Genomic DNA, 26,909 nt, shown 5'->3' on the forward strand with positions numbered 1-26,909 from the left:
TAAGCCCCATTCACACTGCCTTTTCAAGGGGGGGATCTTGCGCCGATATTCTGCATCGCCGTGTATGTGAAAGTTACAGAGGTGGAATGGGGGGACAGTTTTGTTCCACCTCTGATCCAACAGTGGAGGTAGTAACAGAGCCACAACAGAGGCAAGACGACCTCTGTGTGAATGGAGAAGCCGACAGCAGTGGACAGGGGTGTGTCGGTCTGATGCCAGTCACAGTCTGACAACTAAACAGATCCTACACTCATCAAATAAAAGAGAAATGTCCCACACTTCAACCCACAAAGCAAAGTTACAGGACCAAACAACAGTAATGTGGGAGCAGGTGGTGTCTTTAAGCAAGCAAGCAATAATACTGAATTTATACATGGAAAAGCCTCTGTCATCCTGTCTGTATCGACTCTTGGTCACATTTCCACCTGAAAAACAGCATCTATCCCCTGCAGTGAGAGCCAGGCGGCCCACTGTTGAATGGCGGTGAATGTGTGACGTGATTTAGAGCAAAAAACATTAACTCACCATGTCGCCATCCACTACTGTGTTGTTGTAGTTTGTCTCTGGCAACTTGTATACATATAAATCACCACAACGGTCAGCCCTCCCGACCGAGACTTCAGTGAACTTTCTCCCAGAAAACAGCATCCCTCCTCGTGAGTGAGAACCAGACAGGGTCTGCTGTTTACTAATGGTGATTATGTAATTATGTTATTTGGAGCAAAAAACGTATCTTTGTCATTTCCACGATGTATGGTGGGTCAGGATCTCAGTCACAACACATTATAACAGCATCCATGTGATTATAAACTTAAACCATTTTTGTTATTTATTTTATATATTTCATTTGTTTCTTTGCAAATTCATTGTAAGTTGTTTAAAGACTGAAATAATTACTACTATGTATGTATTCATTTACCCATATATTCATCATTCCTCAGTTGCATTGTTGCATTCTTTAGTTAAACAATAAGTGCTAAATAAAACTTTTGAGGTAAACATTGATACTAAATTCTGAGAACAGCTCATTCTAGTGGTGTAACAACCACAGGTCTGTGTTAGCAGGCATACTGAACAACCACTGTAAACTACATTTGAGTAAACCTGGCACAAAAGCCTTTCCAGTAGGTTAGAATGTTTCATTTCAGTTATCATCAACACAAAAAGCCTTTCATGTTCTGACATTTATTACAAAGTTTACAAAAATATCAGCACAGCAGTGTACTCTGGTAGCTCAGTCAGCATAGCATGTGCCCATATACAGAGGCTCTTCCCTTGATGCAACAGACCAGGGTTCAAGTCTGACCTGTGGCCATTTCCATTTTTTTGTTCTCCATTTGAAGACCAAGTCTTATGTTTTCATATGTTAGAATAGGAATATGTTGGTCATTATGAGTTATACTCGAGAGGTCCTAGTTAAACTGCAAGAGAAGAAGAGATGATTCTGTGGTTTCTACGTCTGAACTACAGGAAGTACAGACGTTCAAATCTAGATTAAATCTTTGATGTAAGAAATCATTACATGAGTAGATCTCAGTCATCACTTTAAAATTGATTTCTTTTACCTTAGGTGGAACAGGAAAAGAGAGGTAGCTGGTTCATATTTTTATTACAGCATTATTGGTTAATTCTTGGAAAATATGTTTCTTCTTAAGGGGCGAGGGGAAACAGATTGCAGTGAGGATAGTTCTTAATAACTTGTTATTACATTTTCTATCTAAAAAGCTAGTTCCCTCTATGACTGATGAAGGCTCTTGTGGAGTAACCACAGAATAGGTTAGCATGCCTTTGGTTAAAAGAATCATTGCTTGTGGGACTGCCTTAATTACTGCATTATATTGTCTGTTGGTACACATCATTGTATTTCCCAATGAAAGCATCATATGTTAAAAAAATATCTAATAAATGTATAATTGACCAGATACCTTTCTCCATCCATCTCCATGGTAAAAGAAAGATTTTCTTTTAATTAAAATGTTTCTGTTTTTCCATATTGGGACCGTGTGTGGGGTAAAGTCATGCTTGTATATGAGTTTCCAGTAATGGAGAACTTGTTGATGAAAAGCTGATAGACACATGGGGAGTTTAGAAATAGTCACATCTTAGTAAGAAATCTATGCGACCAAAATTCCTGAATATTTTAGACAGAAAATCACCTTTTCTGATAACATTTTGTAACCATTTTAACTTCACTGGATCAGAGTCAACAGCGTTTAGACCCCCTTCTTCTTCACTTCTCCTTACATAATGATACTTATTTTTGTTGAAGTTATCTTGATTAATTTTCTTGATTAATTTGTCAGGTATATCCAGTGAATAGGCTGGATAAATAAGTCTAGATAAACTTTCCATCTTAGTAAATATAATGTGTTCAAAAATAGATAAGTCTCTTTGAAGCCAGCTGTTGAGAATAGTTGTATTGTTCTATATCTCACTTTCTATATTGGATGTTTCTCTAACTTTTTTGTCTTTTGTGATAATAATACCTAAATATTTGATTAAAAATCACATCAGTAAAAGGATGGTCATGAATAGTCAATATTTCACTTCTTCATATTCAAGTTTAAACCAGATGCTTTTGAAAATAAAGAGATCTCTTTTAATGCTGCCAGAATCTGTGCTTTGCTCTTTAAAAATAAAGTGGTGTCATCTGCTGGTTGACTAATTACCAATGAACTTCCCATGACATTTAGTGGTTGGATGTTTTGACTGTTTTTCACAAGGATTGCTAATAACTCAGTCACAATAATAAATAATAAAGGCGAGGTTTGGCAACCCTGGTGAATACCTCTTTTTACGTCAATGCACTTTGATGTTCTGATTGACAGGGAAACTGAACTACTAAAGTCCTTACATAACAATTTAATTATGTTAATACATTTTTCTCCAAAACCAAAGCACTCCAATGTTTTTATGATAAATGTTGGACCATGTCAAAGGCCTTGTAAAAGTCCAAAACAGAATGACTCCATCATCCTCAATCTAATGCCTACAAACCAACAGGTCTAATACCAATCTTATATTGTTATGTTTATGTATATATATTGTCTCTTAAAAAACTGGACCGGGTGTCACTTATAATATGTGTCAAACCACATCTTAGCCTGTCAGCGATTACATGTGTAAATAATTTATAATCAGTATTTAATGATGTAATAGTGCAAAGATTGTCAATATATCTCAGTGTCTAGTGAAATAGTGTTTCATTGGTTGGTACTATATATAGAATCTATCCTGCCATTCATCAGGTGTTAAATTTAGATCCCCACCAGTCAAAATAAACTCAGATGTGGTCACTGATTATAAAGAAATATATCATACTGTCACTTCTGACAATGCTAATTTGTTTTGTCAGGCCCACGGTGAGGGGGTTAAGAAAAAGTTAGACAGATGTAGCTAACAAGGCAGGAAGTTTGGTGGTCTGTTGGGTGTGCCTATACTCACACTGACTTCTTGAACATTACTTCTCTTTGTCCATTTGTTTTTAACACTATCCAAGATTCACCATTAGGCCTATGTTGTTGTTCAGGTGAATCTCCAACTGCTACCAAAGTCAGACCTCTAAATGTATCACCACTCTCATTCTCTTCATGCATGGAGAGTATCCCAGGAAGATGTGAGTGTGAGCACGGGGGTTACCGGCATTTGATAAGATACATTGGACAAGCTGACAGGACTTATTTCTCTGGAGGACCTCCATCTCTGTTAGCGGCTCATCAAAGCATTCCTCCAAAATATACTGCAAATGTCAGAAAACCTGCCGGTGATTTGTGTCGCCCCATACATGTGTATTACGTTGTGCATATTATACTATTTTATTCTTAATTAATTAATTCAACCTACATGATTATTTACCATATTATTTAGATAGTTAAGACAGTGTTTATCCAGTAGTGCTTGATATTTGATCACCTGCTTTTACCCACTGACCTGTTTGTCCCTTCACCTCCAACATCATTATCTGAAGTGCTCACTGACCAGAACAAGACTGATGGATACCTCACACAATCCTTCTTTGTTCCACTCCCGACCACAAGTGACCATTTCAAAGCTTAGCAGCTAGAACATTGTTTGTGTCACACTATAAACTTTACTCTGGCAGACATTACCAGACTTCATGTATTCAGTAAAGAAGCCATACCTGTGGCCTTCAGCTAAAACTCTTTGAATAAACCCAAGTAAGATCAGGAGTAACAGTGAACTGGGGTCAGTAACTGTTTGACACTCATTACGCTGTCAAATATATTATTACTGTTACTAAACTATTATGACTACCACAGGGACTGCAGAGTTTTGATGATTATAAACCAGTTACAGTTCCAGGAATTTAGTAAGCTGGTTGGAACCTATTGAGCTACAAAATACCTTATTGTGAGGAGTTGATTTTAAGGAGTCATTTTATTGATCGGTGTACAGTACATATTGTCGATGATGATGTGAAGCACTTTGTTGTTTAATGCCCAGCTTTGTAGGTAATTGTAGTGATGTTGTGGTTTTTTTATTTTACACTTACCAAGGACACAAAAATGATTTCAGAAATGTTAATAAATGAAACTAACTGTACTCCACAAATATTCCAATACCTTACCAACTTGTGCTTAGAACCCTGAAGTAGGTTCTGAAAATCATTTAAAATCAGTTTAATTATAGCTAGTTACAGTAATAACTCACCTAGTTCAGTGTGTGTCCCATGTGTGGAGGTTTGATTTGGACCTGAAAAGCCGCCCCCCAAAAAACGTTTAATTTCTACTGTATATGTACACAGTTTGTGCATAGACATGTGTTAATGGGGCATTTTATAGGATGTTGATGACATCCTAGAAATCCTCCGTTGTTCCTGTGCAGTCAGCATAATACTGTGCCACAAATAAATCTCATCCCACACCCAACAATTGACACTTCCTCTGCAAAATAATGTAGCAACACTTGAAATGATAACATGTTGGAGTCAGCATGTAGCGTCGGTTGGAGAGAATCTTTTCTTTTCCATCGTCAGCATTGAGCTTTCCATAAACAAACAGTAGAAACAGTGTTGGTTCAAATTGACTTTTAAGAATTAACTGGCATAAATCCAAAGTCCACTATTGAGTCCAGTACAGAAATATTAAATCAGAGTACAAATCTTTGTCACTTTAGCTATGAATAAGAAAACATTTGCATATAAAAATATTTCTACAGACATACAAGCTACAATTGACCAGCAATTGCAGAAAATAAACATAAGAGCAATAAAAACAATCATAACTCTTACAATAGTTCATTTTACTTATTAAATCATTGTTTTAGCATGAAGTTGTTTATCTTTGTTATTTTGATGAAAGCCGACTAATCACTGGATGCCAGCTGAAAGCTTTCAGTAGCATACAGCATGTTCAATTCATATTAAGGCACTTAGAATAACAGCAGTTAAGGCAAATGTTAGTTAGAAAGCAATATTAAACTGAATGACCTCTGAACTTTTCACCTCTGTATAACACTTCACATACTAAAAAACCTGCAAACCAGCCTCTATACATGATGACTATTTCTGCTCAGCTCAGCGGGGCCAAAAGGACTCTAAATGGTTGAACTATAGATAACCTAAACTAATCTAGCATCAACAAATCAGATTTTATTTTTCCTTTTTGACCCAAATCCGAACCAGAACACTGCCACTTTCTAGAGCCCATCCTACCCCATGGTGGCTCCTCATCTCATTAACTGAATAGCATCATATGTGATCAAAGACATCTTATATCTGCATCAGCATGTCAATATACAGCTTTGCTTCTATCCACACTGAGACATCCTCAAACCTATCTGCAGAACAAACATCTACAAAAATACCACAAAGATTACTGTAGTTTAGGATCAAGTGCAGGAAGCTGTTACATCCTCCTCCACTATTCAACTTGAAGACAGTTTCCATTGTGAGCGACAGCAGGGATGCAGAGGTTAAGGTTAGGCACCTTCTTGTAGAGAAAGTGGAAGATCTGTGTACAGGGCCGGCTGTGGAGCTCGGCCTTAATTAGTTGAGGGTGAGTGTCCGGGGCCAGCTGCTGACTGGTGTCCTCAGTCACCAGAAACAGTGCGTAGTTCTCAGGGTTGGGGATCTTGAACCTGTAAGCGCAGAGAGAGCAGACCTCCTCTGTGGTTGTGTAAGGGTGGACAAATAGGGTTTTGGCCGTGCAGCCTGAGTCTGCTTCATGCAGGGCTACACGGAGATAATTCTACAGAGAGAAACAAAAAGTCATGTGTTAGCGTTTGGCAGGACAAACTCTGTATTACTGGTGAGTCACGCTGGGAGGCAGAAAAAACATAAACAGCTTTCTCCATAGTCAGAAACCACATGCAGTTGTTAAATGTTCCACTAGTGGGCACTCTCTACCAAAAATATAAAACCAAAGATCCAGATCCATATGCTGGGATGTTAGTAGAAATTGTAGATATATTATTTTTCACTGACGAGGGTCAAAGCACTGTTCATGCACCTTTCCAATGCTGAAGTTTAGATGTATTTTGGAATTGGTACAACTTAGACTCACTGCCTGGATGTTCAAGGTGGGCTCAGGTCAGGCGTGATACCTGAAAGTCGTCCACAGACGGCACTGAACGCTGAGTGGTGCGCCGACGGTGCCACTGGTGCAGCGTGTCCCTGGCCTCGGAGCTCAGAACCCGGGCTGCCTGCTCCTCCTGGAAGTTCTTGATGAGGGCCATGGCTCCATATGCGCTAGTCAGGTAGTAGCCTCCTGGGGGACAGATGGAGAAAATGAAACAGAACTTAAAGGGCTAGTTATCTAGACGTGAAACCAGCTGGCACTACATAGACTCACGTGAAGTTATTGAGAAGGGTTAAACACCTAATTTTTCACAGAGTTAAGTCAGAACAAGAATTGGTATTTTTCCAAGGGAACACTTGTTGTAGAACCGCACATACGTCTTGTTGAATGAGCGGTTCTACAATGAGCTTATGTGCCAGACAGGTTGACGCTGGTAGGAAAATATTTCATTCTGGGAGGGTTCCACCTCGTTTTTCCTCTGAACCTTGTACAGCCCATTCATATCAAACACCGACTGGAATTTCCTTCAGTGTCGCAAGGACTTCCCTTCCTATGTCTACATTTCTCAAGTGCTCTCACTGAACCTTCTTGGTGAAAATGACTTCATCTCACACAAGGAAACTCTCAAGCATTTATTCCATCAGCAGATTAAAGAAAGGTCTTCTTAGGGTTTACAGCAGATGTTGATCATTGCTGAACATGATTCTGCAGTAGTAACAGTCAAGTCTTTAATCGAGGCTAGACTGCAGTGATTAGGAACAAAAAAGGGGGTTAGGGTTACATTGGACATTAATTAGCTTTAAGCTGACTAATGATGTACCTCTGTAGTAACAGAGTAGTTTGTGTGTAAGTCAGATCTCAAAAGAAATGAAAGGGAATGCAAGCTTCTCTTCACATGTCCGTTCGACCTGAAGCATAAAAGCATGAAAATATACAAAACTAAACTTTCTGGCTTGAACTTTCGAAACTTCATCAGACAGCACAACATTGATATATAATCACCTTATAAAGCTGCTACAGCAAACACGTTAGCAAAAAAGGGCTTATTTACACATCATGCAGACATGGAGCAACATCCATTTGAAGTCATCTTCGTGTCAGATTTATGAATAAAAGTCCAACATTCACTCTCCTGTCAACTCTGCTGGGTTTCCACCAACTCCTGAGGGAAATATAAAACTGTTAAAACCTCTTTAGTGGCTAAATGCTAACTATGTCCACCAGCTAGTTGCTAATGTTGTCTCTCTGTTGTTTGGTGCTGGGCAGGTAGTGTGAGGGGAACTGTAGAATTTGGAGACAATAATCTGTGGAGTTGTCACGACAAGCAGAGCCTTTGACGTTACTCATTATAATTCAAACCATTGTTTGGATACAAATATTGATCTTGATCACGACAACAACTGAAAAAATCCTCAGATGGCAAAGACTTCCTATACTGTAACTGACCCCACCCTTGATCTCTGCTGATATCAACCACTTCCAGCCATTAAATCGGAGGCGTGCCTTCTGTTGACATCGAGTTAAGTCCCTTTTTCCTGGACAGACCTCCCATTGACCAGGTTACACAAGACACTGGAATGTTCATTAACCTCACACCACACTGTGCTCTGCCTGGCCTGATAAATGGAAGTGAAGGTGAATGTCCTCTCCTCTGAAGTGTTTATCCTCTCTACTTTAACATGAGCTACACAGGCAAAGAGTACAGGTTGAATTTCCTCATGGGGGTGACAAAGAATCTATATATCTACATGTCTTACTGCTTTAGAGGTTTTAACAGTTTTATTTTTAACTTTATGGACAGCCAGGCTGTGAAATTCGACTCACTGTATATAGTCATGAATCATGGATCATCTGAAATGGAGCAAACCGACAGGACCTACCCTCTCCTTGCAGTAGAGATGGGTCTAGCAGCTCCATCATGTACTGGATCTCTGTGTCCAGCTGAGGCATGTCACACTGAGCCACAACATAAGTCAGCATAGGCAGGAAGTCGTCGGCACCATACATCCTGCCTGGAAGGAAGCAGACGGAGCAGAGAGGATGTAGGTGTTCTGGTCACACAGATTAGACAGAGGGAGCAGACATGACTGTGAACTGAAACTGAAGCCCTTTTCACACAGAGACTCCGCAATATCGCCGCAACGAAGGCTCCCCTTCTCACCGCCTTTGTTTGTTCACACTGAACCAAGCAGCACCGACATGAAGCCGCTCCATCGTGTCATTTTATACAGCTTGCAACACCAAAAGAGGTGTGACAGTACACATCATAATGTTGAGATCTGTGTGTTTTTAGTGTTTTCACCCAGTTTCCATGTGTTAATCTAAACATGTATCTGCCGACTTTATATAAGTGCTGTAATTGAGATCCTTACCCACTTTGCATCATGGAAAGTGACAAAGTTGAGTTTTTTGCTCTAAAGGACATCACATTACGTCATCAGTAAATAGCGGACCCTGTCTGGCTCTCGCTCCTGGAGAGGGAGGCTGTTTTCTGGGGGGAAGTTCACTGAAGACTCTGTCGGGAGGGCTGACCGTCACGGTGACTTTTCCTCATTAAATTTGGTGATTTTTTTTTTTTTATATAAATTGCCAGAGACTGTTACCTTCCACTATTGTGTTGTTGTAGTTACTAAGATGTGGTGATTATATATTTATTGCTCAAAATCACATCACATAAATGCCAGCAGTGACCTGCGGGAGCTGCCTGACACAGATGGCGAGGCAGTGTGAATGGGGTTTTCTGTTAATATATGCAAGGCAAAAATTTTTTATCCAACACTTATTCAAACAGTACCTGAGTTATCCTGCATGATGGTATAGATGAGTTTACACACACGCAGCAGCACTGACACCTTTTTCTCAGGGGAGTACATCTTCCTCATGTTTAGGAACTTGTGGCAGATCTTCTCAATGGCCACGGGGTCAGGGGGCACAGCTCCGTCCACCCCGAGCTCCTGGGGCTTCTTGGTCTTAGCAAGGGCCAAGTTCTCCCTCAGCTGCTGCCAAGCTCCGCTGCTCACCTGCAGACAGCAGCAGACTGAGTTAATGGTCAGGTTCATTAACCACTAGACCAGGTAGGATCATTAAGAGATCATTAATATTGTGTCTTTATCTTTAATGTCTACGTCTACGTCTAATCTGATCTTATTCTTTTTTATTTAGATATTGTTGATAAGTAAGGAAGATTGGGAAATTGTGTAAGTCAATTCTCTTCTACAGTGCACAGTGTCTCATTTGTTTTGAATAAAGCGATTCTTATCTACCTAAAAAAGATAAACAACAAGATCCTGCCTATCTCTTACCTGGAAGTCGTGTAGAGCCGCATCGATCACACTCTTCAGAGGCTTCAGGACACACTTGTGCATGGCCTTCTCCAGCACCTGGTCTGTAGCAGATGACAGTAACACAGACACACCCAGGCCATGGGTTAATGACAACATTTACCCATAAAGTGCAACAATAGATGAATAAATCATTAATTTCTCAAGCAAACAAATGAGTCAAATTTTATAGCTTAATGAGCATCATTGTACAGCATCATAAATTACATTTACTATGTCTTACAAAGTCTGCTGACAGCCTCAATCAAACCACAGCACTGTCAGAAACACAAGTGTGATTAACTTCAGAGAACCAAAGTCTTATCTGTTAGATGAAGAAGAAATCTTTTATAACAGTTACCGTTAAAAGATAGGGTTGTCATTCAGATTTTTCTAACTGTCCAACTTAAGTCCCATGAAAACACCAAAAAACAATAATGTGTTAGTGGATCGATTCATATTTTCTAACTTCATGTGTGTCTCTCAGTCTCAGGCCTCTTTAAGATGTCATTCTATGAAAACATACTGTAAATGGTTACATTTTATTAAAAATGTAATTAAGTAATTATAAGCAAGTTAGACTTTTTTGGGCTGATGTTGATACCAAAATAAAAGTACAAAATTCTGTTACCAATATTTAGGCTGATATTCTATAAAGACAGTTTCACTAAGATATGTACGTAATGGAGGCAGGACATTTAAAATCTCAACAATAAACTTTAACGTCCAAAATGGCGCCAGTATCAAGAGTAAACCTCACTGGAAATGTAATAATTACAAATTACTCCAATCAACTTTTTCTACATTATGTTATGTAAAAAGAAAAAAAAAAGCTTTTATATCGGCGCATATCAGACAACATAAACGTAGATACAGACATATCTGTGACAGGTCAATATATATCAGTCAGGCTCTAATCAACAGTAGGGGTGAGAATCACAGAGTAACTCACGACACGATACAATTCACAATTTGCTGCCCATGATAAGGACAGCATCACTACACAGTGATTCTGCCGTAATCAATACATTTAAAGACAATCGTCTAAAAATACATAACCTTATCTGTCTGACTGAAGAATACAAAAATCCCCAAACGCCAAGTACAGGAAGTACAGGATTTATTAACTGCAACTGTGGTGCTGACATGACTTTGACTGACCTCAAAGTGTGACACTCCAAGAACTCAGTCAGGTGTTAGCAGATAGATTACATATTTGCTACTTTAAAGAGTTAAAGAGTGACAGATTTGTTGAAGTCTGACATTGATAGATCCAACTTGGGCGCTGATCAACCGTGAAAGTCAACTCTATTCATAATTATACCATTCATTCAGCTAACGTGCAGGACCTCTACAATGGCTTCATCTGTACCTCACCTACATACATATGCTACCAATAATTCCCTGCCTACCACAACTATGTGCAGAATGCCGCATTTACACAATTGTGTCTTATTGTCCACTGGCAGCACTGACACAACCATTCATGCACAGCCTTTCACCCAGTGCTCATACCATGCTTATGAAATGAGCAACACAGAACCAAATGCATGTTTTGCCACTTGCGTAAACATGCGAGCGTGCGGATACAAGAATCCTGTGGAGACATTTTTGCCTTCATGGTGAGTCAGAGGAACGGCACATTGTGAATGTGTCCCACTTACACTACAGTACAAGCCTCCACACTGTATCTAAGAGCCGAGTGTCCAAGTGTTGTGGGTCGCTTGAGGTAATGGTTTGGCAGCCCTTTATTGCACACTGCTAAAACTAATAAATCTGAAGTCATGAACAAGGGGAGTGTTTACAGAGGCTGGAGGAGTCCGTCAGATCCTCATGTGTACACAAGGAGGGCTACAAAGGCTACTCTTGAAACAAAACTGGACACTGTTGTATGTACATGTAAAGACACAAACAGACACTCGCACGCACATTTTTGGACGGTGGACTTCCTGATTCCCTCTGGACTGCCTCATTTCCTTTGTATATTGAGCAATGTTTGTTATTGGGCTTTATCTCGAATACAACCTGTTCAAAGACTTCCCTCAAATGCAATAAACCGTAGGAGAGTCTATGATAAACAGTGTATATAAACACACACACACACACAAACCACGTACACACTGGCAACATACACTGAAAAACTTTCAAAGTAATGTACATGAAGTGAAATGTTAAATCAGTGCAGTGTTCTGGTTCATCATCCACATCCTCCGTCTGTTTGCTCCTAATCTAATCATGGTCATAAGTCAGGATGTGTGTTGACACCACACAGTTGATCATTCTATATCTTGACCTCTCAATAAGGATTTTAGCATTTGTCACTGCAAATACTCTAAAAGTTTGAACTTCTAGCTCCTCTTTTGCTACAAACACAAAATGTCAAACTACAACATTTCTTTCCCAAGACGTCAGCTTTGAGTCATTACATAGTCACACTCTGAATCTTTCTGTAAACACAGATCACAGACATCAGCTTCACTCCACTTCTCCTTTCCTTTTAAAATATTATGTGGGATTACATGATGTCAGTAAGACTGTGCTGTGTAGTCCTGACTTCTATTTTGATTTTCCAGGGTAAAAATAAACAGCTGTAATTTTGACACATCTTCTAAACTTCTAAAACTCTACATAACTACTACTTCTACTCTAATGACAGTGTCTCAGATAAAACTATCAAACCTTATGCTTCTGTGGTCGCTGCATAAAAAAACATCTCTTCACATTTCCTCTCTCCAAAGGGAACATTTGCGACGTTTTATGTGTATCTGTGGTCTGTGAGTACAACCAGAATGGCTCACTTCTCTGTCTCTCAACAAGGCTTCGCTGTTGTCGGTTGTTTATAATAAACGAGGGAAGTGAGACGGGTGCAAAGACCGAAATACATATTCATGCAAAGTCCAGAATAATCTGACTGGAACGAAGCATCCCTTTGATAGAGCTGCTCGAGGCTGCAAACTTTATTTTTACAATCATGACCTCAGTGAGTACGAATGTCAGTACTAATACAATAACAATACTTTGATTTTATTTCCACAAACCCCTTTTTCACGCAACTAAAGAAGCTTAACTTCTCAAATATTAATTGTTGTCTTAATACAAGCATCCACACAGGAATTTTGCCTCAATAAATTCAAAGAGACGACATAACTGAGATATCATTCAAAGCAAGCTGTTGGCTCCTGACTCTGCTCTGTGCTACAGACTTGTTTTGGTAGATGCCAAATTGAGGTTAAAGGAATAATTCACCCAAAAATGAAAGCTCAGTCATTATCTGCCCACTCCCATGCCGGTGGAAAGTCAGCTGTAGGTTCGTAGCATACAAAACATTTCTGAAGCTTCACAGGAAAACAGCATTGCAGCATTCTCCTCAACAACTGAATTTACTGTATTTGGGGACTTGTTTAAAACGTTGAGAAACAACTGACAAAAAAAAAACATGAATTGCTCCATACAGCTCAATCCCAGTGTCCAGAAGCCCCGAGACAGGCTTTCAACTTAACAGCAACAGTGAAGATTTTGACCTACAAAAAAGGTATGAATAATATCATATTAGACCAATTTGGGCTTCTGGAGACCTGGATTACACTTGACAAGCTGTATGGAGCCTTTTTTTTTTTCGGCTGTGATTTTAAACGTTCTCAAACAAGTCCCCATCTACTTCAGTTGTTCAGTTTCACCTTATTTTCCATTGGCATGAGGGTGAGAAGATAATCTCAGATTTTTTTGTTTTTGGGTGAACTGTTCCTTTGAATGCAAAACAGCTCGGATAAAAATACAAATACATGCCTTTCAAAGGAGCTTCAACTGCACTGTTAGTTAATGCCACCACACAGAGGCCAAGAATACCTCAATGGACTACAGCATGCTGACATTTCTGTAACTCAACACCAGTAATGAGAAAGACTAATATGGAAAACCTCAACTAGTATGTCTGATTCCCAAGACAATGGCACGCCTGAGCTCTCACTGAACATTGTGAATGAATGAAGTCATTTTGAAATCCTTTCCTGAAGCAACACTAAAGAGGTTTTACTTCTCAAATTAAAACATGTAGAGAACTAAATGCTGTCAGAGATGGGATATGACTAAAACATCCCACACATGAATGAGTAGATGTGTCACAAAGCCAGGACACAGGATGCCACCATGCAAACAACAAATCTCATGAGTATCTTCAACTTCATGGTTTTAAAGAATCTTTTTAGTCAACTTACCTATCTGGTCCTCGGGTATAAGTGACTCTATTGGGGGGTCCAGCTCAGAGCTCTGGCGCAGGTAAGCCTTCATCTGTGTCATAAACTGCCTGAGTGTCTGCAGAAAGTCAATCCCTGATGTGTGACAGCCTCGGTTCTCTTGAACAAAGCTGATGTAGTCCTGGACCAGGGAGCCAAAGTATGAGCTTTTGTCCCTGGAGACCTCGGTGATCCTTTTCACCACCCGTCTCTTTGGGGTCATGAGGGAGCTGAGCATGCCGCTCACCTTGCGGAAACGTCCCTTCAGGGCCCTGGGGAGGATAAAAGAGCCACCGCTCAGGCTCACACCGACCCTTTGCCGCCGTGATTTAAAGGATGTACGAAGGCGCATTTCTAGGTCCGACTCTAGGCCGACGCCGTAGTCTTCCTCCTCGTCTTCCTCCCCATACTCATCATCGTCACTGCTGTCCTCCACTGGGTCTTGATGATTAAGGTGTCGGGATGGACTTGGGGCCAGTCCCAGGGAGAATCCAGGAGACTGAGAATATTCCAGTGAGTCAGAAGAGGAAGTGGACATGCTCATGTCACTGAGTCGCTGGCGTCCCCTCTCATTAGGACTGGACGGACTCCCAGCGGTATTCTCCAGTAGCACATCAGCAGGGACAGCAGGTGGAGGCTGGCAGGGTGAAAGCTTGGCACGGGACAGAGCCTTAGCTATGGTCTCATCATCCAGGGCTATGTGGCAGCGATGAGCTTCCAGATCAGGCTTCTTAGGCCTCGGAGGTGGTGGGTTTGAAGACACAGGGATCGGTGAGCTGGCAGTTTTGGATGGGCTGCTTTGCTTGGCACCCATTGGTGGTCTAGCGGGTGCTGGGCGCTTGATGGAGCACTGTTGTGGCTTTGCAGACACAGCAACGGTCTCCAGCATGCTTTTGGGTCTGGTGGTAGCTGGTGGAGGTCCAGGTGGAGGCGGGGCAGGGCGCCGGCGTGGCATCGAGCGTGGGGGAGGGGGGCGAGGGGGAGGGGAGCGTGATTTGCCGTTCACTTTTATCTTGTCCAGGTGCTTCTCGCTACCTTGACTGCTGCTTAATGGCTCCACGGATGCTATCCCAGCATTTTCTGGGTTGGTATCAGACTTGACAGCATGCAAAAGTGGATCGTCCTCACAGTGGTGGTGGTGGTGATGAGTCTGGAGAAACAAGGGGTTAAGGAAGCACAGAGGGCCGCTGGAATGTCTCCTTTCTAGGTGAAAGGAAGGTGGAGGAGCGTGGGAGCGTAGGGTTGGGGGTGCACTGTCACAGTGAACCCCGGTGTGTCTCTGCTGCGACCCCTCGACCTCGCTGTTCCTGTTAGTTCGCTGGGGGCTGAGGGTACGACTCAGAGGGCGACGGGGACGGGGGGAGGAGTGACGCTGACTGCAGAGGGCAGAGTCCCAAAAGCCTGTAACACAAAGACACACTCAGAGGCAAATATTAACTAACTCAAACACACACTTCTCCTTGGTCAATTCACGGTTTCCTGAAAGGGAATATCCTCAGACACCAACTGAGATCAGGAGTCTTCACATTTAAAGAAGAGATTAAAACAAACAAAGACAAGATTCTCCGTATTTCTCACCAGCAGTTCAGATGTTCCCTCAAAGTTTTCTCTTTACATGTCTTTCTTCTTGCTGGTGGCAGAAGTGCGGTGAGCTCAGCCCTGCAACTCTTTGCTCTGAATCACTGGTTGCCGACACACAACCGGAGACACTGAGAGGGAGTCACCCATGCTAATCTCAGAGTGGGAGGGCACTAAACGCACCACACAACACACAGCTCCAGTTCCTCCACTCCCTCTTACTGCTCTGTTTTCCTCTCTCACACTTCTACATTGTGCAGTATTTCCGTGTACAGCATTTTCTGTGAAATGAATCTACTGCCGCCTTCACATCTTATTCATGTGACTTTCCTCTTTTCTTTTTTTCTTTATATTTACAGTGCAAATGTAGAGGATGTGCTCCCATTTTGAAGTTCTTGTGGTCTTTTCCATTGAATCATCCCATTGTTTTCAGCTACTTGGCAAGTGAGTTCTCATGCTAACACACACCAGCTTTAATAACCACTTGAAAACAAAGATTCTACTGTATCCAAGCATAATTATGCAGTTGATTTTTACCAAACTGTAAAGAACAGGCAACAAAGAATACCACTTTAAAATATCTATGCAGTGACTGCAGCGTAAGCCCAGTGATGACTGTTCCTGCAGGCTAAAAATATAAACTCGGGCATTCCTGGGGCAGTGAAGGAGCAGGGTCCAGCTGATGGAGCAGTTTCATATGTCTGATGATACCCCAGTGTCTGGAGACTGAAATCTGCCTGTGGTATTCTCACTGCTCCATGTGAGCAATGACCACCTGACACTGTGCAGTCTGTCTGCACAGCAAGACTGCAGCAGGCTGTTTACTCCAAGTGGGACATAAAGTGGCTATAAAGACGCATGCCGTGCTTTATGTTAATATTAATCAGTGATAACTGATTGGAAAAGAACATGCTATAAATTCTCAGATAAAAGCTAGATCATTCAAATAATTTCTCAAAAATGACATGTTTGTGACTAGTATGAACCAATAGAGGCTGGACACTTCTGCTCCAAACAGACGATTAAGTTCTAGGAAGAATTTCCCCTCCCTAGATCGTGGTAAGGATAAAAGTTATTCACAGTGCATCATAGCCCTTCAGAGAGCTCCAAAGCTGAAAAACTGTTATAGTTTATTTTAGGAGAAGGGAGGAGGACTTTCTTAAGCAGAGGAGAGAATGGAGGAAAGACATAGTCTACAACTGCTGGATGACAGTTTGATAATGAAGCGTTATTATGGATCCCACTTATGTTCTTGCAAGACCTGCCCTACTCCGCTTCTGATTGGCTGGCTTTGTTAGTTGCTTTCTCTATGATTGACTCAAACTTTTAAAACACACAATAGCTCTGGAAATGTTTCTTTTCAGCAGTTTACAAGATGTAGTTTTGCAGGTAATATGGCACCCTGGTGATTAGGTTACTATCATAAAAAGTGTACAATACCAGTGATGTCCACTGACAACATTCTGACAGAGACAGCTAACATTAGAACTCTAATAAGCTGACAAGGACAATGTAATCGCTGATATCTTTCACAGGTATATTTAGCATGTTCACGATCTTAGTTTAGCATGTAAGCATACTAACAATCACAAATTGGCAGTAAAGAGAATAAGCCTGATGGGAATGTCAGTAGTTTTGCAGGAATTTACTTGTAAACCAACGTACAGTATATGGGAAATTCAAATGTTGACCTGATGATGGCACTTGAATAGTTAAAGAATCACCAGAGTTACAGTTCATCCTGTGGAAGGGTATATGTGTGCAAAATATTATGTTAATCCATCCAATAACTCCTGAAATGCCGTTCTAGAACAGAGTGGCGCATCGACACACAAACAGACTGAACAAACAACTCCAAAGTCACAATTCTCGCCTGGCTAAAAACACGAGTTGAATCCTATTCTCTCATCAGAATGATCTATCATTTATGATTTATGATAATGATCTATCAACTACTACAACACACTTGGTAAGTAAAAGTTGCCTATACAAAATGCTGAAAGTGTGCCTCTCTAGCATAACAACCGTCTCCATGCCTGCAGGGAGGGCAAATCAATCGCAAAGTCACCGCAATATTCAAATGTCTCTGAAGTATCTATAGCACGTGTTTATGTTTCACATGTGTGTGCCCAGATTCCACAACAGAGAATATGGCAGTCTGCTTTTTATCTTTAAATAGAGGCCAGTGGAGAAGGGGAGTTTCCCTCAATGACTGTACGAGTTAGCAAAGAAAAAACTCAGGCTGCAAATACAAAAGCATAATTCATGTTTGTAGGTGTTTATGACACAGTATACTGTACATGTGATGTTAGCATTCAGCTCTGTGTGTTTTCAAATATATCTCAATGTCGTGTGATGGTATGTGTGTGTTCAGATAGCACACAGCTTACTGTAGCTTTCCACTCGCCACTCCCTTCTCCCCCACACTGAGCACTGAGCTATGTTGTAGGCTTCTACTGTAGGAAGCTGACTCACTGCAGCTTCACAGCAGCTGAGTCTGGAATAACTTAACAGAAATTAAGTGACTGAATCTGATGTGAAAACAGACCAGAGTAGTCAGCCTGAGTCGACAAGGAAAATCAAACAAAACCTGGTCACACAAACACTGGCTGCTTTATCTCCACCTGCTTGCTTAGTTGACTGACTGTTTCCATGTTGTAGCAGGCATGGATCATTTTTCTGCATTACAGTTTCTGCTATAGAGCTGCAGCTGGCAGGTCATTAGCCTAGCTTAGCATAAAGACTGGAAGTCAGAAACACCTAGCCAGACTCTCTCCAGTTCATAAAACTTACTGACTCACAAATCAACTTACTGACTGAAAGGTTGTCTCTCATATGGTTGATTTGTACACACAAAAATAAAATAAAGAATAATAAAAGAATGTAACTTGCCCACTTAATGAAAAACATTTTATTAATTGACCCAGCACTTTGCTTTAGTGTCTCCTATAATGTAGGTACCAGACCTGGCTATCGCATATATGACTCCAGGAGGTCGCTGCGCCCAGCTGATGTTGCCAAGAAACAGTTACAGCACTTAGCTCACCATTAAACCTCAAATTGTAATCTGCAATCTTTAATTTCTCTTCTGTATTAACTAACTTAAGGACATATAACTTGATAATTAGTGAGCTTTAGAGGGGTTAGAAGGAGCATTTAAACACTGGAGGGAACCAGGCTCTCTCTTTCCCCCTGCTTCCAGTCTGTATGTTAAGGAAGGCGGATCGTCAGCTTTGCACGTAAGGCCCAGTCATAAGCAGCAACAAGTTTCTCATCCAATTTATTAGATGTCTAATTTAGCTGTGTGTTTGTACAGAATTTCAAACCAGTCAAGTCATAAATGAGACTACCTGCTCCAAGCTGAGCCACCTCTTCCAGTTCTTTCCGAGTCGTAGCAGATGCAATGGCCTCTGGGAGTTTGAGTGCGAAAGGCAGGACATCCCTGTGAAAGATGAACAGGCAACAAATGTGACTGAAAACAGATACAAGAAAATAAACAATATTCTGTAAGTGAGAAAACAAACTTAAAATGCTGATATATCTATGTACCTATGTATGTTTATATACTTGTGACAAAAGAGTTAGTGATTCAGCATCATCAATACTGTTCAATACGCAGAGCTTTATGGTCAGGGTTATAATGCACATTGTCCTCATTTGACAGTGATATCCCCAAACAAAAGTGATGATGCCATATGTTTGGTTGGCACAACAGAGCCTGGACACTGACATACAGAGAAGTGAAAATACCTTCAACCATCATTAATATAAACATGCTGACACATCCTGTGTTTCCATTACAAAAGACATATACTGTACATATATGAATATAGATGTACAATACATTCATGGTGGGATTGAGAATAAAAGTTAACATTCCAAAAATATAATTCATCTGCTAAAGTAAGGAGGCCTGTTTGACAAGCGGTCATCCCTCTACTGAAATCCAGTGCTGACCTGCCTTCAGCACAATTTCAATCTACTTCCTGCGTCTGTCTGAGTCTCCTGAGCTGACATGAGCTAAAACAAGAAGTGAGAGCCTTGTGCACAGAGCTGGCTGCTTACTCGACAAACATTTTTCTTCCATGGAGTTTCCATCTTAAAATGACCCTCTCCTCACAGTGCAAAACATGGAGACACTGGGGATGTGAAAGATGGATAGACAGAAAAACAAATCTTGGCTGTTTACCTGCTAATACAGTAGAAAGCAACCAGGCGAAACAGATCTGCAAAGCTGATCCCGGATCCCTCGAGGGAAAAGGCTGCAAACAAAGTAAATATGTGCAGATTGAATTATAATTCATAGTCTGGAACGCTGTGATTTTCATTATTACTCTTACATATACTATACGTTAACCTATATACCTATATACGTTAATATTTGTGTTTGGATGATGTTTGGATTGATGAGTTTACATATACACATAGATGTGTTTGCTTATGGTTACCATGAAAAGCAATTGGGCATGTATGTGGTTGTTGCAACCGAATGCACAATGACTGAATACATTTTCTTCTCATCAGTATTTGTATTTTTATGATGTTGTTTTGATTGATGTGTCTATGTATTTGTATGAAGGTTCTGCACATGATAAGTTATACATGAACATACATACATCTGCTGTTGTAGGTGTGCATATCAAAATTGGCTTTTTGTGAAATGTCTAGACGGACATACGATGGATTGCAATGTAACCCTGGTACAACATTCAAGCTTCCCAGAGGATGAATTCTAATTACTTTGGTGATCCCCAGACTTTTAATCTAGCACCATCAGCAGGTCAAAGTCTTCAATTATCCTCCAGGGTTAGGGTAAATATTATATATTTAAGCTCAAACTGTTCATGCACAAAGGTAGCTTCATACAGTAATCTGTGCAGTATGAGGGGCAAACTGGAGCGCAGCTGACCCAAATCGAAAGGCCAAACAAGGCCAAAGGCGCTTCCCATGTGTGCTGTCATTTCAGCCAGGAAAAATCCACAGCTGGTATGTCATCACACTTTGGCAATGTCACAGCTCCTAACTACTGCCAAATACTGAAGCACAGCACCTCAACATAGGACTTGTTATAGTAAGATCATAAGCAGGGTTACAAATTAAATGCCAGTCTTGGTTATAGCAATCACAGTGGTTAACAATTAAACAAGTACAATCCTTTTTGAATGACTTTCATTACCTAAAGTCACTTATACTTACACAAAGCTACAGTATGTTCACAGTTCAATGTCACTCATGAGGCAGTGTAAATAAAGACGTGACCATGTGGCCTAATGTTCAGCAAATGATGTTTGGCTAGATGTTTACTCAGCAAACCTTTCCTACGAGAAGAGACATCAAAGAGCAGGGAAGGTTTTACTGCTGCCACATCACGTTCAGACCAGTACTTTATTGCTTTATAACAGCAATCAACTGGCACCGTTACTTTAAAAGAATAGCTCATTTGAGCACCACAGCGGCATACTACTCTCATTTCTCATTCGTGTATTGGTTTGTTTTTTTTAATTGTTTTCTGTGACTCCACCCATCCAGCAGTCCAGGTACAAGCAGTTAAAACAAACATGTGACTTACTGTACTGGCTCTCTCTGACAGCGAAGTGGCTGATGGGAGTTCCTGACTGCTCCTCCCTGAGACGCACAGACAGAACCTTTCTCTGCAGAGCGACTGACTTCCTGACCAGGAACACCTGCAGAAGTCATGAAATAGACTGTATTCAAATGGGAAACATTTTCCTTTGACAACATGCTCAGGGTGTGAAGGTCAGTTGCTGGGGTAATGTCATACTGTGGTTTCAGGTTGCAAGTCACATAAACACAGGGATATCGGGCCACGTCTCAAGGCAAAACACATTAGCTACCGTTAGGCAACAGCTGACCTTACCATTTAACCACTTACTAGCTAACATTACCGTTGACATTGTTACACGATACAACAGGAACTGTGTAAATTAATTCTGAAATATTAACGCACATCTTGGACAGATTTTTAAGCCTGGGAGTAAAACACACTGGATGTAATCAAGCTTGAAGTGTAGCTTGACTTAATGTAACACAGGTAGCTAATCAATTCAATCAATTCAGTTGCTGATCAATCAGGAGGTGGTGAAATGATAACAAATGTAAAGATTTGCAACCTGATATACAGCAGTATGACATTATCCCAGCATCTGAGCCTCCCAAACCCAAGCATTACGTCAGAGAAAAACAGCCGCGGAGTGCAAATGATCTGTGCAAAAAAAATCTTAGATAATATTAAATGTTAACGTTTGTGTCCAGGATGGTGAGCCCGCACCCCTGGTGGTTGTTTGAGCAGAATGTGGCTGGCCTCCTCTTCACTGACTGTCAGCAGCAGCCACACCGGGTGGGTTTGAGTCAGCCTGTCCAACACACTCATCCTCCTCCATAAGGAATCGTACCCAGAATCCCTTTCACCCCCAGCCCCACCACAGAGGGGGGACTGCAGGTAAACACCACTCACTTCACTCTCCAGCCTGCAGAGACAGAGAGTGAAACACTTTTGCCATCTACAGGTGACAATGAGTACTAATTTACAGGAGCATTTACAAACATTGTTAAAAGAAATCAGATTTAACAAAATGCAAAGCCATACAGGACAAGCAGATGACAAAACAATCATCAAGTTGACATAGTATTTCAGATATTATCAGGAATAAACACCAAGACCACTCAGGTTGATGAAGGTTTTGATGAAGAGTGTAAGACTTTAGGGAGGAAAAGCAAAACAAATGTGTAAAACAGTCCTACCCTCGTAGGTCAAGGGGCTCTGTGTCCATTGTTACAGAGGTCTGGACCATCTCCTTCTTCAGCTCCCCGATCTCCAACGCAAATGTGTCAATCAGCTGAAAAAAAAGAGAATGAGTCGCGTTGACTGACGAGGGAATATAAGAAGAAGAAGAGGAGGGGGAACAGCAGTAAATGAAACAGAATGCATTGCTCAAACATAAATTCAAAGAAAGAAAAATGAAACTGGGGGATGGAGGGACTGTACTGGTCACATCTAGAACAAAGGGCAGGGAAGCAGTTAGTCATTTTTCCTGTGCGTGGAACTCATTTCCTACAGGCAGGAAGCACAGAGACAAAGCTTTGTCAAAAAATGACCTACATTAACTTCTGAAGTGAACCCAAACAGTTGTACTGCAGAGACAACTCTTTTCCCAACGTGTCCCAACTATAAACATCTGGAAATATCCTGGTGGACTGTTTTCAGGCTGACAGAGATAAAGGTGTTGTACTGTCATTTAAATCTATGTTAAACACGATTAGTCAACAGAGTGAATTGTTGATGATGACTGGACACCTAATAACAACAATGAAGGATTGTGTCTTGATGCTGTATTAAGTTATAGTATTACTCAGTAGTAGTCAAACTGTGATGACACAGGTATGGAATGTGTTGAACAATCTCTGATACCAACCTCACGAAGCATACGGAAAAGCTTTTGTAGAAGGCTGCCCAATCAGCTTGACATTTGTTTCTTTTTTGAGAATGACGGAGAAAAGTAACACACTAAAGATGGAGCAAACTGTGGAGTAGACAAAATCAAGACAACAACTCAGGAGCATAACCTTTCTATGATTTCTATGCATATTTATAGAAGTTAGTTTGGAGATAATAATATCCTTTGGAAGTGAAAAATATGGGCATCATGTCTGTGTGTCCAGATTTGAGTTGAGTTATAAAAGAAGTGTATTTTTTTCTACACAAATTGTTGCAATCTGCAAAAGTATCTTAATCTTATACATGATCTGTCAGCCATGTTGATAAGCAGCTAAATCAGCAAACAACCGACAATAACTTACTTCCCATTGCTTTTAGATGTGCAACTGTCCCTTTGACTTTATGCACTACTTTGCCCCCCACTCTCCCTTCAACTCTCAGTCTGAAAACCTCTGCTCTAGAGCTATTGAGATATAAGGGCACATTCTGGCAGGATTTAAACCTACAACAGCACAGTTGTATCCAATTAGCCCCAAAAGGAATTCTTAAAAACAAAGACAAAAAATGGCTCACTTGCATAAACAAGGCCACTAATTGCTTTCCTGCCGTTCTGTTTTCCCCTTTTCCACATTCTGTAATTCCACATTTTAGAGCACTCTCAGGGATTCCTCAAACATATCTGAGCAGGGATGTTGAAATCTGAATGCTTGACACTGAAGATCTGGGTCAAACACACAAGATGGCTTCTTCAGGTCTATTTATGCATTCTATTATTGCATCTGAGGCCATCAAGGAAAAGTATGTCAATATAAACTATACATGGAAAATGGAAAAGAGTTTCTTTGATGTAGTAAACTCCGCCCATGTCACACAAACACAAAGAACTCAATACAAATCCTAGTTTTAAGAGTTTCTGCTTTCATAATACACTTCAACCAGCAGGAGGCATCCTTCTCCAAACTTTCCTGCACCAGCTGAGCTCCAGACCAGACCACAGTCACCACAGGCCCCTCTCATCCCCCCTCACAGGACTAAATGGAGCCAGCTCTGTTAAAGCCTCAGCCTTCTCCAGCTTTGTGTCAGGTCAAAACTCTATTCCACAGCCTGAGTCGAAACGTTAGCTCCAATGTTACTGGAGCACTGAAAACTGCACTTCACACACCGGGGATGCTCAATTTGAACCTCTGTGAAGACGGCTGACTAACACTAGGGGAACAGCCAGCACTCTCAGGCAGCACAGTGTCATATTTAGCATCAGAAGCAGTTAAAACCCCAAACCAGAGGCCACAAACAGCCAGTGTGTCAGTGTAAACTCCTGAATTAGTACTGCTACACTATGGCTGCATCCCAAAGAGGGAAAACATCTGAAAAATTCTGTCCTTTAGCCCCTTTAGACAAACAAAAAAGGATCCTACAAGCTGTTGACAGAGATTTGTCTTTGGATTACAGAGTGATAATTTGTGCCTTTTACTGCTCTCTGAACACTTGGAACACCTGGAGTTTTCATTTATGTTGTTGGTCACTAGTACTTTTATATCACATACCATTTATACATATGTACACATCTATTGCTTCCACATATTTGTCCATTATTTGCCTTCATTTGTTTCGCTCTGTTGTCCTTGTCCTTAGCAGTTATGTCTAGTCCAGTGTTGTGTTCGTGTCACATACTTGGCCAGTAAAGCTGATTCTGATGTAGGAACTGAAAGTCAAGCAGTTGGACCTCTATGAGTCATTTGAGGGACAAAAGCAAGGTTGGATTGCCAACCTGCCCTCGCCAACATCACTTTCACTGTGTGTCAACATATTATGCATAATCTTAAATAAACTTGTGGTAGATCAAATAAAACAAAACATGTAGTTTGATGACCATGTGAGGTAGTGTGGGATCATGGGAGTTGTTGTCTTCATCACACCCACCATTGCAGAGAAACATGTTTCTGATGAGACTCAGGCAGAAATGTTTAAGGATGAGGTAATGTACAGGTATTTAGTCATTTTTGCCAACTTCCTTCCTCACTCTCTGATGACATTAACATTAAAGTTTTTAATGTGGAGGTGTATGGGGCCAGATCAAGGCTAAAAGGGTTTGTTAATTTGAAGAAAAATAAAATTTGATTGAAATATAAAATTTTAAGTGAAAGTTGAAGTTTTGATCTTAAATACTTTATTCAAAAGAATGTCAGAATTAAATCAATACTTCAATTCAATTCTAAAGTATTTATCTTTATTTTTGTGTTTTCAGAGGATATTCTCAGTTTCAGAGTTTGGGCCCTGATCTGGCGTGGGGGGCGTGCCATCAACGGAGAGGGGCATGGGATTGTGAGTGACAGTGTATTAAAGAGGGCTCAGGGCCTCCCCCAATTATGTTGCCTTCAGGAAATGTGTGTACTTTGAGAAATTTGATTCAACGCTGTATTTTTCACCTAATTAGCAGTGAATTAAGTGATGCCCAGGACAAGTTTACATTTAACAAGCTGTTTAAGAACCACTCTTGGCAATTATCAATAAGAGCAGTAAAATATCCCAGAGTGTGAAGTTTAACAGCCATGCTTTAAAAAAATATGTTTTTATGAAATTATGATTTCCACATAAGACTGTGAACGAAGCGCAGTATCTTGGATTACAATGGAGTCCTCCTCACCAGGACAACCTGCTGGTGCAGGCGCACAGGTAAGAAATGCTATTTTTAGAAGAGGGACTGTGGAAAATGATCCTAAATATTGTAATGCTGGGTCATTTTTTGAAACATAGGGACAAACAGAAAGACGTCTTTATGTGGAGTTTGTCAAAGCTGTAAACTAAGCATAATGGTTAGTAATGTCTAGCTCAAACTTTAGTCTTAAATTGTATTTAACATCTGTGTTTCAGTCTGTTGTGCAGCAGCACAGCTGGTGTGAGCTCACAGAATCTCAATACATTTAAACCAGTGCAATAATAATAAAAAGTATTTATAATACTTACAATATATAATATAAGTATTTTAAGGACCGTAACATTCATTAACAGCAGCTAACAGCACAAAGCTAGTTAATGCTAACCTTGTGCTTAGCTTACAGCTTTGACAAACTTCCCACATAAAGATGTCATGAAAAAACAGTTAGCTATGCTCTTAATAGACCCAGTACCTTTAAATCCTCCTGTTTTCCTAATACAGTCAATGCAATTTCTGCATATGAATACTGTACACAAGGGGTGCACATAGAACAAGGAGGGGGGCCAGCAGCTTATTTTTGCCCTGGGGCCCAATGAAGGGGTTTTAATCCGGCCATAGAAAGAAGTAGAAAGATAATTATTGCCTTCTATTACGCATCAGACACTGAATGATATGAATGAAAATGTGGGAACTGGGCCAGAGGAGAAGACTGGGAAATTCCTGAGCAATGAAATGAAGGTCAGTGAACACAACAGTTGCTGAGTGACTGACTCGGGCCACAGTGCCTTGTGGAGCTCTGATGGTTTTCACACTGATAACTTTTAGACAGAAATGACTGACATTCAAGAAAAAAAAGAGTCTGTGTTTAACTTTTACAAAGCTCCCTGGCATCATTGATCTGGTTGGTTTTATTCTCTCTGCACAACACATGGGTGCAGAGTTATAATGAAGCTTTGTGTGTGTGTGTGTGTGTGTGTGTGTGTGTGTGTGTGTGTGTGTGTGTGTGTGTGTGTGTGTGTGTGTGTGTGTGTGTGTGTGTGTGTTCGTGCGCGTGTGTGTAGAGGTAAATGATTCTCGGCATGGGCTGATGTTAAAGCCATGGATGGAGTCAATGGGAAACTATGTGTT

At 40.7% G+C, this 26,909-nt stretch overlaps 1 protein-coding gene across 2 annotated transcripts in view; it reads right to left on the reverse strand.

The window, feature by feature from the left end:
- Positions 1-5,032: 5,032 nt before the first annotated feature.
- The window catches only part of LOC141003775 (ras and Rab interactor 2-like), a 36,868-nt gene continuing 14,991 nt past the window's right edge, over positions 5,033-26,909 (reverse strand). The window contains exons 3-13 of one of the 2 annotated variants that reach the window (XM_073475238.1): positions 22,432-22,526; positions 21,959-22,157; positions 21,239-21,353; positions 19,859-19,931; positions 19,020-19,111; positions 14,074-15,492; positions 9,842-9,924; positions 9,334-9,559; positions 8,420-8,551; positions 6,565-6,728; positions 5,033-6,209 (exon numbers count right to left, since the gene is read on the reverse strand). In XM_073475238.1, coding sequence (XP_073331339.1) covers positions 5,883-6,209; positions 6,565-6,728; positions 8,420-8,551; positions 9,334-9,559; positions 9,842-9,924; positions 14,074-15,492; positions 19,020-19,111; positions 19,859-19,931; positions 21,239-21,353; positions 21,959-22,157; positions 22,432-22,526 — 2,925 coding nt within the window. In that variant the 3' untranslated portion in view covers positions 5,033-5,882. Of the gene's footprint in view, positions 6,210-6,524; positions 6,729-8,419; positions 8,552-9,333; positions 9,560-9,841; positions 9,925-14,073; positions 15,493-19,019; positions 19,112-19,858; positions 19,932-21,238; positions 21,354-21,958; positions 22,158-22,431; positions 22,527-26,909 lie in introns of both variants that reach the window. The other variant, XM_073475245.1, reaches the window with a different exon arrangement.

This window comes from Pagrus major, chromosome 1 (genome assembly GCF_040436345.1).
Source record: "Pagrus major chromosome 1, Pma_NU_1.0".
NCBI classification, from domain to species: Eukaryota; Metazoa; Chordata; class Actinopteri; order Spariformes; family Sparidae; genus Pagrus; species Pagrus major.